The following is a 17338-nucleotide window of genomic DNA, read 5'->3' as shown; positions in this document are numbered from 1 at the left end:
ACTAAAGAATATGTGGACCATATAGAACAATTTGGTGTTGGAGGAAAACTTTTACTTTGGATGTCTGGGTTAGGCCTTTTTTTGGAAAAATTGTACTATACTACCTCCGTAACTTTGGAACCGTTCATTTTAGAAGGATTATGTATAGGGTCTTTTTTATTTAAAATTTAATGTAGAACATTTTTGTATAAAAGGTTGTTCATGCTAAACCTCATGGTTTTAGAAATATTGACGAAAAACGTAAAAAACTACGAATTTGCCGACTTCTCCCCCCTCTCCCTCCCTAACCCGACGCTCAAAAAGGTGTGACTTTTTTCTGAACATTATATGGACCATATAGAACAATTTGGTGTTGGAGGATAACTTTCACTTTGGATGTCTGGGTTATGTCATTTTTTGAATCAATTCTATCATACTAATATTCTTTTAAAGTATTAAAAATCTTGATTATTTTAAACAATTTTTTTTGGTTAGTGTTATTTTCATTGGGTTTTCCCATATCTTGATTTTTGGACACTTCTACTAGTTTTCACCAAAGAAGACATTAATATTTGTTCTTTTCTTTACATTTTCTACACACACAAAAACTTGTGATTTTTGAGGCGTACCCACTTGATATTAGCGTTATTTTAAATTAAACATTTTTTTTGGAAATCCAGTACATAAGTAGTAACAGTCATTCTCGGTATTTTATTTGTTTTAGTGGCCATTTTGAAGCCGAACAGTTCTCGACCAGCCAATTCTGAACGATATTTTATTTGTTCAAACTTAAATAGGGACCATTTTTACGAAAGAGTCAAAAAATATTTTTGGTCTATAGTACGAAGACTATGGGAGATTAAAGATAATAATAATATAGACGTGCTGGAGATAGTGCCTTTACATATTTTAAAAGGCGATAAATCTTTTTACAATTACATAGTCAACAGTAACATTACGTAAGTGTTCGTCTTCTTTATTAACGCATCTACCATTTGTGATTTTATACAGGGTGATTCACGTTTCATGTAGACCGCATTATTAGACTCTTCTCTGAGACAAGTCAGATTTGAAATTTGCTCTCCCGCATAATTGTAGCTAATCTTCACTTTTAAAATGTTATAATTTCATTTTTTACTTTCGATAATGCGAGAAGTTGCTATCAGTTTTGTTATTTTTAATGGAATAACCTATATATTATTATATTTTTGGATTCAGCGCAAAAAGTTTAAACAGATTTTGTGTTAAGTTAAATACATAAATGTAGTAATAATAAACTAAATATAGAATTCGGGGAAAGTATTCTCTTCCTCAATCTTTCTTCATCTTTCTGTGTCAGACACATTACTTCAGCACCATATGTAATTACTGGTCTAATTGCTGCTCTCTAAATTTTCAGTTTAGTTTTCTGAGTAAGCTTCTTATCTTTGAGGCGGTTGTTGTATTTCCAGTAGGTTCTGTTTCCTGCCCGAATTCTTTAATTGATTACTATGCTTCTATCATTAGTTCCATTAACTTAAACCCCAAGATATTTAATAGTCTAAGAGCTAGTGAACCCTCCGACTCACGGTCGTCCTGTAAGGCTAGAAATTTGTCTAGTGATAATTCATAGCACACCAAGGCTAAAAATCATGACCATGCAGACATCAGCCGTGCACGTGTAACTACCAGGTGAATTGAAAAGTGCAAATTTAGGGGGTAAAATAAACTTTCTCCTGTAAAGTTTAAATTGAAGTATGTGTTTGAGTAAGTCATTTAGAAGAAATGTGTACAATGACAGGCGATTCTGAAGAGCATAAGACCTTGCCAGGCGAGGGGAAAGATTATGGGTTTTTCCTAAAATTATTTTTTTTGCATCGAACAAAGTTTTTTTAGGTTTTTTAAATCATTCCAAATAGAAAAGGTCTTTGGTGATTTTTCTCTTGAGTTAATGGTTTTTGTTATATAAGCGATTAAAAATTTTGAAAATTGCGAAATCGGCCATTTTTAACCCTAAATCGGACATTTAACTAAAAATTTCAATGTTGCCAAGGTAGGTAGATATTCTTCAAACATTGATTGATGAAATCTCGAAGAGTTTTTTGCAATACAATATCGAAAACCGCTTTGTTTTTTAATTGCTAATCAAGCGGGCGCGACACTGTATTATAGGACGTTTGAGTTTGCATAACTTCAATATCTCGAGAAAGGGCAAATTTAAAGAGAAATCCTCAGACAGGTCTATTTTTATTCTTAAATTAGGAGTTTTTGTCATATATATAATACTAGTGACGTCATCCGTCTGGGCGTGATGACGTAATCGATGATTTTTTTAAATGAGAGTAGTGGTTGCGTGATAGCTCATTTGAAAGGTTATTTAATTTTCTATTCAGTAATATAGACATTAACATAAATAAGGGTGTACAAAAAATTTTTTTTATTAAATTAATTTAGACAAAAAGAAGAAAAAAATTGTTTGTACAAGTAATTGTAATTCTAAGTTTGTTGTATAAATAATTATGTTAAGGTTTATATTACTGAATAGAGAATTAAATAACCTTTCAAATGAGCAATCACACAACCCCTACTCTCATTTAAAAAAATCATCGATTACGTCATCACGCCCAGATGGATAACGTCAGTAGTATTATATACAGGGTGAGGCAGATAAAGGGCCTATTAGAAATATCTCGAGAACTAAAGTTAAGAAAATCATGAAAATTGTTATACAGGGGTTTTGAGGTGTGAACTATTTAATGAAAATATTTTGGTCTCTTTGCTACTTCCGGTTATACCGAAAGTTGACTGTAACTTAGTTTTTTTAAATGGGACACCCTGTATATTTTAACATTTTTGGATTTTCCTTGATTTCTTCTTTCTTTAAATATAAAGTTTTGTAATATTATACAGGGTAGGTTAAAAGATAATTACGTTTTCTTATTAATTTCGCAGAAAAATTCACACCCTGTAGGCTTGTAGTAGTTTGACATAATAAACTCTATTTATGTTCAAATGGTTTTTAATATAGTCTACTATTGTTAGGAATTATTGGTATAGTTAAATTTTTCGTTTTAGTATACAAGGTTGGTCGAAACTCGGAATGAGTATTTTCTGAGTTTTCTTAAATGGAACACCCTGTATTTTAGTATTGTAATGAAATGTTGTTTTATAGTACATTTTAATTACTTAAGCACTCCCTATACCTAACTGCTTTAATTTGTGAGTTATTGGTGATTCAAGCAAAACATTAATTGCAACACAAAATATGTGAAATTGTATTAGGTTGGCCGTGAAAATATTCAATCACAAATAATTTTTTGAAAATAAATACATATTAATCTAGACTGATACTTAAAATTGAAAATAATGGTTGAACTGTCAAAATACCATCGAAGTTAAGATTGTTGGTGCGGTTAACAATTAAGCACAAATTAAAGCAGTTAGGTATAGGGAATGCTTAAGAAATAAAAAAGTACCATGAAATATCATTCCATTACAATACTAAAATATAGGGTGTTCCATTCAAGAAAACTCAGAAAATACTTATTCCGAGTTTAGACCCACCCTGTATACTAAAATTAAAAATTTAGCTATACTAATAATTGTTAGCAATAGCAGACTATATTAAAAATCATTTGAACATAAATAGAGTTCATTATGTCAAACTACTACAATCCTGCAGGGTGTGAATATTGCTACGAAATTAATAAGAAAACGTAATTATCTTTTAACCTACCCTGTATAATGTTACAAAACATTATATTTTAAGAAAGACGAGATCGAGGAGAATTCAAAAATGTCAAAATATACAGGGTGTCCCATTTAAAAAAACGAAGTTATAAGCAACTTCCGGTATAACCGGAAGTACCAAGTAGATGAAAATATTTTCATTAAATAGACCGGTCTTCAAAACCCCCTTATTCCAATTTTCATAATTCAGTTACCTTTAGTTCTCGAGATATTTCTAATAGGCCCTTTATCTGCCTCACCCTATATATGCCAAAAAGTCCTAATTTAAAAATAAAAATCGACCTGTCTGAGGATTTCTCTTCAAATTTGCCCATTCTCGAGATAATGAATTTATGCAAACTCAAACGTCCTCATTTATACTACAGTGTCGCGCCCGCTTGATTAGCAATTAAAAAACAAAGGGGTTTTCGATATTGTATTGCAAAAAACTCTTCGGGATTTCATCAATCAATGTTTAAAGAATATCTACCTACCTTAGCAACATTGAAATTTTTAGTTAAATGTCCGATTTAGGGTTAAAAACGGCCGATTTCGCAATTTTCAAAATTTTTAATCGCTTATATAACAAAAACTATTAACCTAAGAGAAAAGTCACTTAAGACCTTTTCTGTCTGGAATGATTAAAAAAACCTAAAAAACTTTGTTCGATGCAAAAAAGATAATTTTAGAAAAACCCCTAATCTTTCCCCTCGCCTGGCAAGGTCTTATGCTCTTCAGAATCGCCTGTCATTGTACCGGGTGTCCCAATAAGAATGGCTCTCGGCCATATCTCAGGAACCGTTTATAGTAGAGCTTTGAAATAAAAAATTTTATAACAAAAGTTGCCTCAGGAAAAGCCTGGAAATTATTTTCATAATTGTGAGACCACCGCTAGAGGGCGTAATTGAATATCAAAAATTAAAAAATCTAAATTTTACAAAATTTTCCTAATGAAGGGGCACTGGAAATCCGATCGTCGTATTCTTCATAAAATTCTACGCATATTTGATTTGACAAATTTAGGTCTACCTTTGGAAATAAGAGGTGGGGGTGAGTGGGAACCTTGTTATGAAAAACTGGCTGTGAGTCCGGTTCTGCTTAATGAAATTTTGCAAACGTGGTTTTGTTGAAGACGGATCTTTTTCGTCAATGTAAAAGTTATGATTTCGAACCAACTTACTGAGTAATATGCCAGCTAGAAGGCGTTATTTAATTTTTTTCAGAAATCTAGTTTTCCTTGGAAAATATTAAATACAAACATGCATTTTCAATACCATATTACAAAATTAGACAAAATTAGCAACAGAATAGCGAAAACCGCATGTTAATACCTTTTTTCTATCCCGAAATATCTTACAAAACGTGTAAATTTAAAAACATAACTGTTACTGTCACCGGTAAACGAAATTCATTAAAAGTAGTGTGCTATGGAAACAACAAAGAAACATTTTCCAGCTGTCAACGTATATTAGGTCTTTTCAACGCTTCTCATTTGTTTCGAGCCTCGTTCATATCTCGTATATTAATAGTATACACGGATTATACGGCATATGACAGAGGCTCGAACAAATGAGAAGCGTTGAAAAGCCCTATTACAAAGAAATAAAAACAACTATTTAGTGATGACATAAACGTTCAAATTTTTGCCCATCATTTTCGTTGCAAACATTTACTCTTTCAAGAGTAGATTGAACAGCAGTCTCAATTTCTGCTCTCGATATGCTTTGAATGGCGTTTAGTATTCTCTGGATGTATTCTAGAGTAGTGTATGATGGGCAACAATTTGAATATTTAGGTCGTCACTAAGTAGTTCTTTTTGTTCTGTGTTATATTTAATTTTAATAGTATTGTTTCTCTTTATATTGTTGTTTTAATTAATTATATTTTTATACGTTGACATCTGCAAAATGTTATTTTGTTTTTTTCCACAGCACACTACTTTTCATTAACTTAGTTTACCGGTGATAGTAACAGTTCTGTATAAAATTTACACGTTTCTCGAGATATCTTGAGATAGAAAAAAGGCATCGACATACGGTTTTCGCTATTCTATTTCTAATTTAATCTAATTTTATAAAGTATGATTAAAAATGCATACTTGTATTTAATATTTTCCAAAGAAAACTAGATTTCTGAAAAAAATTAAATAACGCCTCCCAGCTGGCTTATTACTTATTAGGATGGTTCAAAATTATCACGCTTACATTGAAGAAAAAGATCTGTCTTTAACAAGACCTAGTTTTCAAAATTTGATTTAGCAGAACCGGACTTACAGCCATTTTTTCATAACAAGGTTCCCACTCACCCCCACCTCTTATTTGCAAAGGTAGACTTAAACTTGTGAAATCAAATATGCGCAGAATCTTGTGAAGAATACAATAATCGGATTTCCAGTGCCCCTTCATTAGGAAAATTTTGTAAAATTTAGATTTTTGTATTTTTGATATTCAATTACGCCCTCTAGCGGTGGACCTATAATTATGAAAATAATTTCCAGGCTTTTCCTGAGGCAACTTTTGTTATAAAATTTTTTATTTCAAAGCTCTACTATAAACGGTTCCTGAGATATGGCCGAGAGCCATTCTTATTGGGACACCCGGTACACATTTCTTCTAAATGACTTACTCAAACACATACTTAAATTTAAACTTTACAGGAGAAAGTTTATTTTACCCCCTAAATTTGCACTTTTCGATTCACCTGATAGATACACGTGCACGGCATGCCTGCCAGGTCATGGTTTTTAGCCTTGGTGTGCTATGAATTATCACTAGACAAATTTCTAGCATTACAGGACGACCGTTAGTCGGAGGGTTCACTAGCTCTTAGACTATAAATTGTTCGACCTTTTCAAACTCATATTCACCAATATTTAAACTTGTCAAATTAACTGAATTTTTTCTTGAGCATATTAGATACTTTGTTTTGTTTTGGTTTGTTGCTACTTTTCTTAGACTAGATTAATATCAAACCATTGTCATATAATCAATAATTTACCATCAACTTAACGGTACTTTTATTATATTTAGCTTAGCGGTTAGACAAACGACAGGATTACAAAAAATAGCAGCATTTTGTCAGAATCCAACTTTAGTGGAATGTCGGCAAGAAGAATGTAGAAGGAAATGTCTCGAGTTCTGGAACTTACCTGATAAATCAAAAACGGCACTACCTCAGCTTAGCGCACTTCAGCTTGTCAATTTAGTTTTAGATAAACCAGGTGAGCATTACTTTTGATAATTAATTTTGGAAGTATAGCTTTCTTATCGAGGACTTATCACGGGCTTATAAGAAAACTCATTGCAGCATTTTAATATTCAAATGGAGTAAACGTATTTTGTTAATCGCTTTTTTCAGAGTGTCCCTAGTTATTTGAGCATTTCGAGACATCTTAAATTTCATTTTTAATGATCAATAGAAGTCTCACTAATCCGGCATTTCAGTAGTTCTGCACCCTCCATCCGCTTCTCCGTCTCCACTCCCTACTTGAAGAAGCCATTTATTTCTAAGGAAAGGTTTAAACACTAGTTATAAGTTCCAAAAACATCTAAATTAAGTATTTAGAATTAAGGATAAGGAAGGTAAATATGTGATTATTATAGAGAAATATATAGGGTGTCCCGGAAAATAGTGCCTTTCTTATTATAGATATTCTAGATAAGGGCTGAATGTACCATTTAAAACAAAAAAGTGTTATTTTTTTTGTAAAATCAACTGTTTTCAAAAGAAAAAAAAATATTAATTTTAATCCATTTGATTATTGTCCACAGAAAAGCAAATACAGTCGGCAACGTTGCGCTTTTTATTATACTGCGTTAAAATTACTGTGATCAACTATCATGAATCAGCGATCGTTAGGCATAACATTATGTATTGATACTGATAACAGCGATAGAGAAAAAGCATATTTGTGTTTATTAAATCTAATAATAAGGTTTGTATAGTGTTTTAACTTACATGAAAAATTATTACAATAAAGGTACGTCTGCAATAAAGAAGAATCGGTAGAACATGTTGCAAAAAATTTAAGTATATTTCTCCATTCAATCTTCTAGGAAGTTCATATGGTCCAATCAAATGATTACCAATAATCCCAGCCCATAAATTTATACTATTTTTTTATTTGTCCTACGTATGGGTTTTCGTCATTCTTCCACACGTGGCAATTGTGAAAGTTGAACACACTATTTCGTAAAACAACCTTCATCTGCACACAACACTTTGCACGGAAATTCGGGTTCTCTGGCGATTTTGTTTTAAAACCATCTACAAACCTTAGAACAGAAGTGGGTGTACAGAAGAATTCTGAAAATATCGTGGACAAAACACGTCACAAACAAAGAGGTTCTGAGAAAGATGCATAAAGAAATGGAAATCTTAAATGCCATCAAAACAAGAAAATGAGAATATCTCGGACATATAGTGGAGAAAGATACAACTTGCTCCAATTGATTATGAAGGGAAAGATTCAAGGAAAAAGAAGCATAGGGAGACGCAGAATATCATGGCTGCGCAACCTGAGAGAATGGTACATCAAATGAACTTTTCAGAGCAGCCGTCTCTAAAATCCGAATAGCTGATGATTGCCGACCTCCGTCGCGAAGATGACACTTAAAGAAGAAGACTAATCTTCGAGGTAAATCGTCTTGTTGTAAATTTTGTACTCGTTGGTAATGGTAAGGATGTAATAGTTTTTTCATAATTCATAAATGTCTTACGAACAATGTTTTTATAAATGCCAACCATTTTAACCACAGATCAGGTACTTACTCTCGGATTATTACTGACTATATCCAAAATATATTCACCCGTTCCGACATATCTCTCCCACTAAAAATACGGCTGCTAAAGTGCTATGTATTTCCAGTCTTGCTGTATGGCGCAGAGGAATGGACACTGACGGAAACATTAATAAGAAAGCTGGAGGCATTCGAAATGTGAGTGTATCGACGTATCCTCAAAATATCCTGGACGACTCACACCACCAACGTAGAGGTACTGCGCCGAATGGGAAAACAAAAAGAAATCTCTTTCACAATTAAGAAACGGAAACTTGAATACCTCGGTCATATTATGAGACATGATAAATATCATATACTCCAACTGATAATACAGGGTAAAATAGAAAGCAAACGCGGACCCGGAAGAAGAAGACACTCATGGCTTCAAAACTTACGCCAATGATTTGGACTAACATCGATCGAGTTATTCAGAAACGCCGCAAACAAAATTAAAATTGCTATGATGATAGCCAACGTCCGCAACGGACAAGGCACATGAAGAAGAAGAAGAATATCCAAAATCGCATCTTCTGTATTTAGTCTATGGTTATTTGTGTTCTGCCGCTAGTTTTTTAGGTACCACACAAACCATCTCTAATAACCTTTGGGCAGTGGCGGCGCCTGGTGTAAAGTATTGGGGGTGCACACATAATATTAAGATATAAAAAGCCCTTGATAGCCCGATCAAAGAACAATCTGACCCCAAAAAAAAATAAAGGAAGGATGAAAATTTGGGAATAGGTAGTTGAAATTGTCTATTATTATATAAGAAAAAGTTTACAATTCTACATACCCTCCATTTTACAAAAATGGAGGGGAATCCCCCCTCTTGAAGGTAAAAAAATACATTCAAAATAAGAACGGAATTGGATAAAATGACTAATTCTAAACAAAAACTGGAACAGTGGAGACAAGCTCTGGAGGAAAAAGGTTTAAAACTTAGTAGGACAAAAACAGAGTATTTGGAATGTTCATTTAAAGATGGAGCTACTACAAATAAAATGGTATCTTTGGATGGTGAAATGATTGTGAAAAGCAATAGTTTTAAGTACCTAGGATCGGTATTACAGAGTAATGGAGAAATAGATGGAGATGCATGCAGTAGAATTAGGGCTGGATGGATGAAGTGGAAAGAAGCGAGTGGTGTGTTGTGTGACAGAAAAATTCCAATGAAGCTGAAGGGAAAATCTTATAAAACAGCCATAAGACCGGCTATGATGTACGGAACTGAATGTTGGGCAGTGAAAAAGAAAGAGGAACAACGAATGCATGTGGCGGAAATGAGAATGCTTAGATGGATGAGTGGAGTGACAAAGAAGGATAAAATTAGAAATGAGTATATTAGGGGAAGTCTAGGTGTGGCATCACTTGATGCCAAAATGAGAGAGCATAGGTTAAGATGATTTGGGCATGTTCAACGTCGAGACGTTAATCACCCAATACGAAGAATAGCTGAAGTGCAGATTCCTGGAAGGAGTAGGAGAGGAAGACCAAAGAAGACCTGGGGGGAGACGATAAGGCAGGACATGTTGGTAAAGGGGATTAACATTGATATGACCCAAGATAGAATTGTGTGGAGAAATGCAATTAGGGAAGCCGACCCCGCATAGGGATAAGGCAAAGAGAATGATGATGATGATGATGACTAATTCTAAACAACTTTTGTTCTATAGAGTTTTTTTACTAAGTCAATACTATTCGAGTTATTTGCGAGTGAATATGTTCATGTTTAACAAAATAAAACATGTTTTTGGACGGTTTTTCGGAAATAACTCAAAAAGTAAGTATTTTAGCGAAAAAAATATTCTTAGCAAAAATATAGCTCATAAAAAATTGAAAAAAATGGTGTATACGTGAGGTCTGCAGACCCAAGCAGAGTTACAGCTAATGAAAAGTAGGTTCTTCTTCGTCAAATTCCAAATCGAATATTTCAATGCGAAATAACCCAAATACGAATCACTTTTCGGGGAAAATTCATTTTAACTTTTTTAAAGTGTTTAAAAAAAGGTTTATTTTTGTTTTTAAAAAAAACTTGTAAGATTAAAAGTAAGTGAGTTAGGCTCAAAATATTGTTGGTCCCTTTTATTTTTTGGTAAAAAAATCACGAAAATCACCCCCTAATTAGCATCACAAATAAAATTTATCATTACCACTTCACAAGTTACTTTGTCTATGTATTATTTATATGATCTGTAAGTTTGATCGGTTCAAAGTGCTTCTTTTTGAAAAAGATGTAGTTAAAATGGCTTGAGCGAGTAACTAATCACGATTTTAGGAAAATTTGGAACAGCCCTAGCATAACCAATTTTTGTCTAACAAGAAAACAAAAAAATCAAAAATATTCAGAAAAGCAAAAGGTACATTTTATTACTCCTTGAGATTTTTGGTATTACTAATAATTTTTAAGTTAATTCCATAACCAATTCCGATTTTTTTCAAAGTAAAAGAAAATGTTTTATTTTAAACCCCATTTTTTCAAAACTGAGCACTTTAAACCAATGAAACTTAAGATAAATAATACATAAATAAAGTAACTTGTGAAGCGGTAACGATTAATTTTATTTGAGAAGCTAATTAGGGGGTGATTTTCGCCATTTTTTTACCAAAAAATAAAAGGGACCAACAATATTTTGAGCGTAACTCACTAACTTTTAATATTAGGAGTTTTTAAAAAACAAAAATAAACCTTTTTTTAAATACTTTAAAAAAGTTGTAATGAATTTTCTCAGAAAAGTGCTCCGTTTTTTGGTTATTTCATATTGAAATATCCGATTTGGAATTTGACGAAGAAGAACCTACTTTTCATTAGCTGCAACTCTGCTTCTACTGTGTCTGCAGACCTCACGCATACACCATTTTTGTTCAATTTTTTATAGGCTATATTGTTACTATACAGAGAGAGTCTGTAATTTGGAATAAATTCAGTATCTTAAATACTAATTGTTTTTTTAAAAAATGCTTAGACCCGTCGATTAGTATTTCAAATTGTCCTTTTTGACATACAATAATAATGTATACGGGGTGTCCCAATTTAGAGTTATGACGTCATGGTTGATTTTCTTAAATGGCAACACTGTCATTTTGATAGCTATTTTCATAGGGTGTGAAAAGTTATACACAACTGCAAAATATTAAATTTTTATTCAGTACCACTTACAAGATAATAGAAAATAACAAAGTTATGTCTGTAATCTGGATTAAATTTAATAATTAAAATACTAATTGTTTTTTTTTGAAAAATGCTCAGACCTGTCGATTAGTATTTCAAATTGTCATTTTTTACATACAATAATAATGTATACAGGGTGTCCCAATTTAGCGATATGACGTCATCGTTGATTGTCTTAAATGGTAACACTGTCATTTTGATGGCTATTTTGATAGGGTGTGTAAAGGTATACACATTTGCAAGATTTCAAATTTTTATTCCCTACGATTTACAAGATAATAAAAAGTAACAAAGTTATGAAAAACAAGTAATCACATAATAATTGAATTTAATTATTTCAATTAAGCAAATACTCATAATATTGCCCTCAATTATTTCCAAATTGTCAATGGGCAACGTTATGAGCATTTGCTTATTCGAAATAATTAAATTCAATTATTATTTAATTTCTTGTTCTTCATAACTTTGTTATTTTTATTATCTTGTAAATGGTAGGGAATAAAGATTTGAAATTTTGCAGTTGTGTATAACTTTACACACCCTATCAAAATAGCTATCAAAATGACAGTGTTGCCATTTATGAAAATCAACGATGACGTCATATCTCTAAATTGGGACACCCTGTATACATTATTATTGTATGTCAAAAAGGACAATTTGAAATACTAATCGACGGGTCTGAGCATTTTTCAAAAAAAAAACAATTAGTATTATAATTATTGAATTTATTCCAAAATACAGACATAACTTGGTTATTTTCTATTATCTTGTAAATGGTAGAGAATAAAAATTTGATATTTTGCAGTTGTGTATAACTTTACACACCCTATCAAAATAGCTATCAAAATGACAGTGTTGCTATTTAAGAAAATCAACGATCGCGTCATATCTCTAAATTGGGACACCCTGTATACATTATTATTGTATGTAAAAAAGGACAATTTGAAATACTAATTAACGGGTCTGAGCATTTTCCAAAAAAACAATTAGTATTTGAGATATTTAATTTATTCCAAATTACAGACTCTCTCTGTATATTTATACAATATTTTTTTCGCTAAAATACTTACTTTTTGAGTTATCTCCGAAAAACCGTCCAAAAACATGTTTTTTTTTTTTTTGTTAAAAATTCACTAGCAAATAACTCGAAAATATTGACTTTGTAAAAAACTCTATAGAACAAAAGTTGCTTAGAATTAGTTATTATATCCAATTTCGGACTTATTTTGAACGTATTTTTTTCACCCCGAGAAAATTTTTTTCACCCCGTATTTCCCAATTTTTGTAAAATGGAGGAGATGTAGAATTGTAAACTTTTTCTTATATAATAATAGACAATTTCAACTACCTATTCCCAAATTTTCATCCTTCCTTTATTTTTTTGGAGGTTTTCGTAAAATTTTGTGTTCCTTGATCGGGCTATGAGGCCCTATTTCGCTAGGTAAAATTTGAGTGTCGCCACATTGTAAAAATCAAACGACCTTTTTAAAAAATTACCATAAATGTATTTTATTGACTTAAAATTATAATTTAGTATTTAAATATTACAAGCAAGTTTTGTAACGAAAGTCAAGTCGCCTGTTAGTTTTTTAGATAAATTCTTCAATAACCAATTCAAGAAAATTTGAAATTTCTTGAATCATTTTTTTTTTATTGATAACATTGCGAGAGCTGTTAGTCGATCTTAACCCATAGTCATTCTAAGAAAAGTTTTGGTTTTGATACGTTTCAATGCAGAGAAACATCGTTCTGTTTCTGCAGTTGTCACTGTCATCGTAACAAGTAAATGATAATTTAAATTATTTCAGAAAAATCATCTTGTAAATTATTTTCAATCAAAACTTTACTTAAGTGTTAAAAGATAACGGGTAGTTAAAATCGAATCTTGTATTTTGTTCTTTATGATTCCTCTTTTCCAAATATGTAGAAAACACGGAAAGCGGTAAAAAGTATTGATAGTATCACCTACACAATGTAAGTTTTTTCACAAATCTCCATGTTAAATGATCATTTATAATCTCGACCTTTGCACATTGGTACATTCGTAATTAAGAAATTTGGTTTAGTAGTGTAGGAAACAGAGGTTAAACCTCACAAAATGGATACAAGTCCGGTTTTATTTTTTTTTCTGGTATATCAAGGGGTGCTTATTATGAGACTAACTTTTTCTTAAAAAATTTCGTCCCGGAACCCCTTTTTTCATCCCTTTAAAGTGGGTAATTGGTGGTTTTTGCGAAACATAGCCCTTCCTGTACGTTTTGCAAAAAATTTTTCTTAATAGAAATATGACGAGGACTATATTTCCTGCTATGTATTTCGCGACAGCATATGTCTATCACCCACTGTTTAGCGGGGGTGACGCCCCAAAGTTGACAAGTTTTTAAAAAAATTATTTTTTCTCCAACTGTATTGGAAATCAAGAAGAAACCCTGTGGCAATTAATCACAAATAAGTGGCTTATTTTTTGGTATAGGTTTCATTTAACTGCAATTGCCCCCTTTTTAATTACAAGGTGTTGCATTTTAAAAAACCCCTTTTTATACTATCTGAACCGCCTATGCTAGAGTAAAAAAACTTTCAGCGATTACCCGTGTACTGGTGTTATTTACAAATTTGAATAATGCACCCCCTTTTTTCCCCGGAACCACCCCAAAAAAAGTAGAATTAATAGAGAAAGTAATTTTCTTGGAATCATTCACATACAATGCCCTTTATTAAAATGCTTCATATATCACTTTGTACACGTTCTTATTACCCATGCATGGACATCAAACGATTTCTTGGTGCAACCTCTGCAGCCAAAGAAATAAAATAAAATGAGGGGGGTTGAAAAAAATTTTTTTTTTGCTTTTTGACCCATATGGGCATATGCTCCATCAATAGCGTTTTTCAAAAATATATATGGTTATTGCAACATTCCTGCGGAAACTACCTCTGTCCCTGAAAATAAACTGCGGAAACTATCCCTATCCCGTGGCGAGCATGTTTTTACGATTTTCTCATTACTTATGCATTTTTTTGAAACTAAACTTATACAGGATTAAAGACCACTAATTTTTCTACAAATAAGGCTCTATGCATTTTTTTTCGTATAAGCAACCGTTACGGCACAGTGGCGCCGTAAACCTCAGAATTAGAAGTAGAAACCTATTCATTTTATTGAAAACGTACTTATGGAAAATAAAAGAACACACTGTCTGCTGCACATTATGACCTATGCATATTTTACTTTCTTTGTTCCCTAAAGCCACAGTGGTGGTCCAAAATCAATTTTTGATTATTTTCTTTATTTATTCTCATTTTTTTTTTGGGTGGTTCCAGGAAAATGTGGGTGTGCATTATACAAATTTGTAAATAATACTTGTACATGGGTAATCGCTGAAAGTTTTTTTACTCTAGCATAGGCGGTTCAGATGGTATAAAAAGGGGTTTTTTTTTAATATAACACCCTGTAATTGAAAATGGGCAATTGCCCTTAATAGAAACCTATGCCAAAAAATCAGCCACTTATTTGTGATAAATTTCCGTAAGGTTACTTCTCGATTCCCATTACAGTTAGGGAAAAATAATATGTAGAAAACACGGAAAGCAGTAAAAAGTATTGATAGTATCACCTACACAATGTAAGTTTTTTCACAAATCTCCATGTTAAATGATCATTTATAATCTCGACCTTTGCACATTGGTACATTCGTAATTAAGAAATTTGGTTTAGTAGTGTAGGAAACAGAGGTTGAACCTCACAAAATGGATACAAGTCCGGTTTTATTTTTTTTTCTGGTATATCAAGGGGTGCTTATTATGAGACTAACTTTTTCTTAAAAAATTTCGTCCCGGAACCCCTTTTTTCATCCCTTTAAAGTGGGTAATTGGTGGTTTTTGCGAAACATAGCCCTTCCTGTACGTTTTGCAAAAAATTTTTCTTAATAGAAATATGACGAGGACTATATTTCCTGCTATGTATTTCGCGACAGCATATGTCTATCACCCACTGTTTAGCGGGGGTGACGCCCCAAAGTTGACAAGTTTTTAAAAAAATTATTTTTTCTCCAACTGTATTGGAAATCAAGAAGAAACCCTGTGGCAATTAATCACAAATAAGTGGCTGATTTTTTGGTATAGGTTTCATTTAACTGCAATTGCCCCCTTTTTAATTACAAGGTGTTACATTTTAAAAAACCCCTTTTTATACCATCTGAACTGCCTATGCTAGAGTAAAAAAACTTTTAGCGATTACCCGTGTACTGGTGTTATTTACAAATTTGAATAATGCGCCCCCTTTTTTCCCCGGAACCACCCCAAAAAAAGGAGAATTAATAGAGAAAGTAATTTTCTTGGAATCATTCACACAGAATGCCCTTTATTAAAATGCTTCATATATCATTTTGTACACAGTCTCGTATCAACATTGTTTCGAGAAGGTAGTGTTTTGGTGCGATCAAGCGATTAGGCTAATTACTTTATAATTGCTATCATTTTTAGTAGTTTCTTTGTTTATTTTGTAGAAATTCACAAATAAGGTAAGGTAACTTATTATTATTTAATATGAGCAACGATTCGGGCGATCCAGAAGGACCGCCCGCTTTGGAATCTAAACAAACAACGGATATGGAAACAACAGTTGAAAGGACGTATGATTTTAGTAATAAATTTTCTGCTAGAGACGTAGGGCCTTATTGTGTTTTTTTGGAGAGTACAAATAAAAACATAGGCAAGCTTTTTCCGGTTAGAATAGGTTTTTATCTTCAGCAGGTAGATGAATTTAAAAGGGACATTCTTGATATAAAACCGGTTGGTTTAAAACGTGTCAAAGTTATTTTTAAAACCTTTAATATTGCAAATTCGCTAATTAATCATAAAATTATTACTTCTAATGAACTAATTGCATATATTCCTAAATTTTTCAACCATAAAAAAGGCATAATTAGAGAGGTTGATAGCTTTTTTACGGAAGATTTTATTTTAAAGGCGATAGAATCTAATAGTCCAGTCACAGAGGTTAAACGTTTAACACGGAAAGTAGTTGATAATAATACAAATAAAATCGAATATGTAAAGAGACAGCTTGTTGTTTTAACTTTTGCAGGTAATAAAATCCCTGATTGTGTCAAAATTAACATGGTAAATTTTCCTGTCGAGCCGTATATACACCCAGTAGTTCAGTGTCTTCAGTGCTTGCGCTTTGGCCACGTTCAGTCGCAGTGCAGGGGTAAACCGCGTTGTAATCAATGCTCTAAAGATCATTCAAAAGATTTAAGTTGTGATACAGATGAGGTATTCTGTGTTCACTGTCAAAACAGTGGGCATCCTTCTATTTCTAGAGAGTGTCCTGTGTATAAAAAGCAGTTTGAGATTAAAAAAATAATGGCCTTCGAAAATATATCTTTCAAAGAAGCTGAATTTATTTATCTTAATCCTTCGTACGCTAAAATAGCTACCAACAATAGATTCGCCATATTTAATAACTTAGAAAATTTCCCTGAACTTCCCACTTCTACAAACAATGAATCCAGTTATTTATTATCTAATCCTAAAACTAATCGAACCAGTTCATATGCACAAGATTCCACACAGAGTAAGAAACGACGAAAATACAGTTCTCCTCCAGTTTCTCCAACTTTAACTCCTACCATTTTGCCGGTGCCAAAGCAAAGAATAGATCGTCCTCACACGTCAATTCTAACAAACCCTTACCGTGACG

At 32.4% G+C, this 17338-nt stretch overlaps 1 protein-coding gene across 2 annotated transcripts in view; it reads left to right on the top strand.

Moving 5' to 3' along the window:
- The window catches only part of LOC126891980 (cap-specific mRNA (nucleoside-2'-O-)-methyltransferase 1), a 74067-nt gene that overhangs the window by 41005 nt on the left and 15724 nt on the right, over nt 1-17338 (top strand). For both annotated transcript variants that reach the window (XM_050661357.1, XM_050661358.1), the window contains 2 exons: nt 704-938; nt 6717-6907. In XM_050661357.1, the coding sequence (XP_050517314.1) occupies nt 704-938; nt 6717-6907 (426 nt within the window). The remainder of the gene's footprint in view (nt 1-703; nt 939-6716; nt 6908-17338) is intronic.

The sequence above is a fragment of the Diabrotica virgifera genome, chromosome 9 (genome assembly GCF_917563875.1).
Source record: "Diabrotica virgifera virgifera chromosome 9, PGI_DIABVI_V3a".
NCBI classification, from domain to species: domain Eukaryota; kingdom Metazoa; phylum Arthropoda; class Insecta; order Coleoptera; family Chrysomelidae; genus Diabrotica; species Diabrotica virgifera.
Note: the sequence above shows the minus strand (reverse complement) of the source record. Positions and strands in the feature narration are given on the sequence as shown.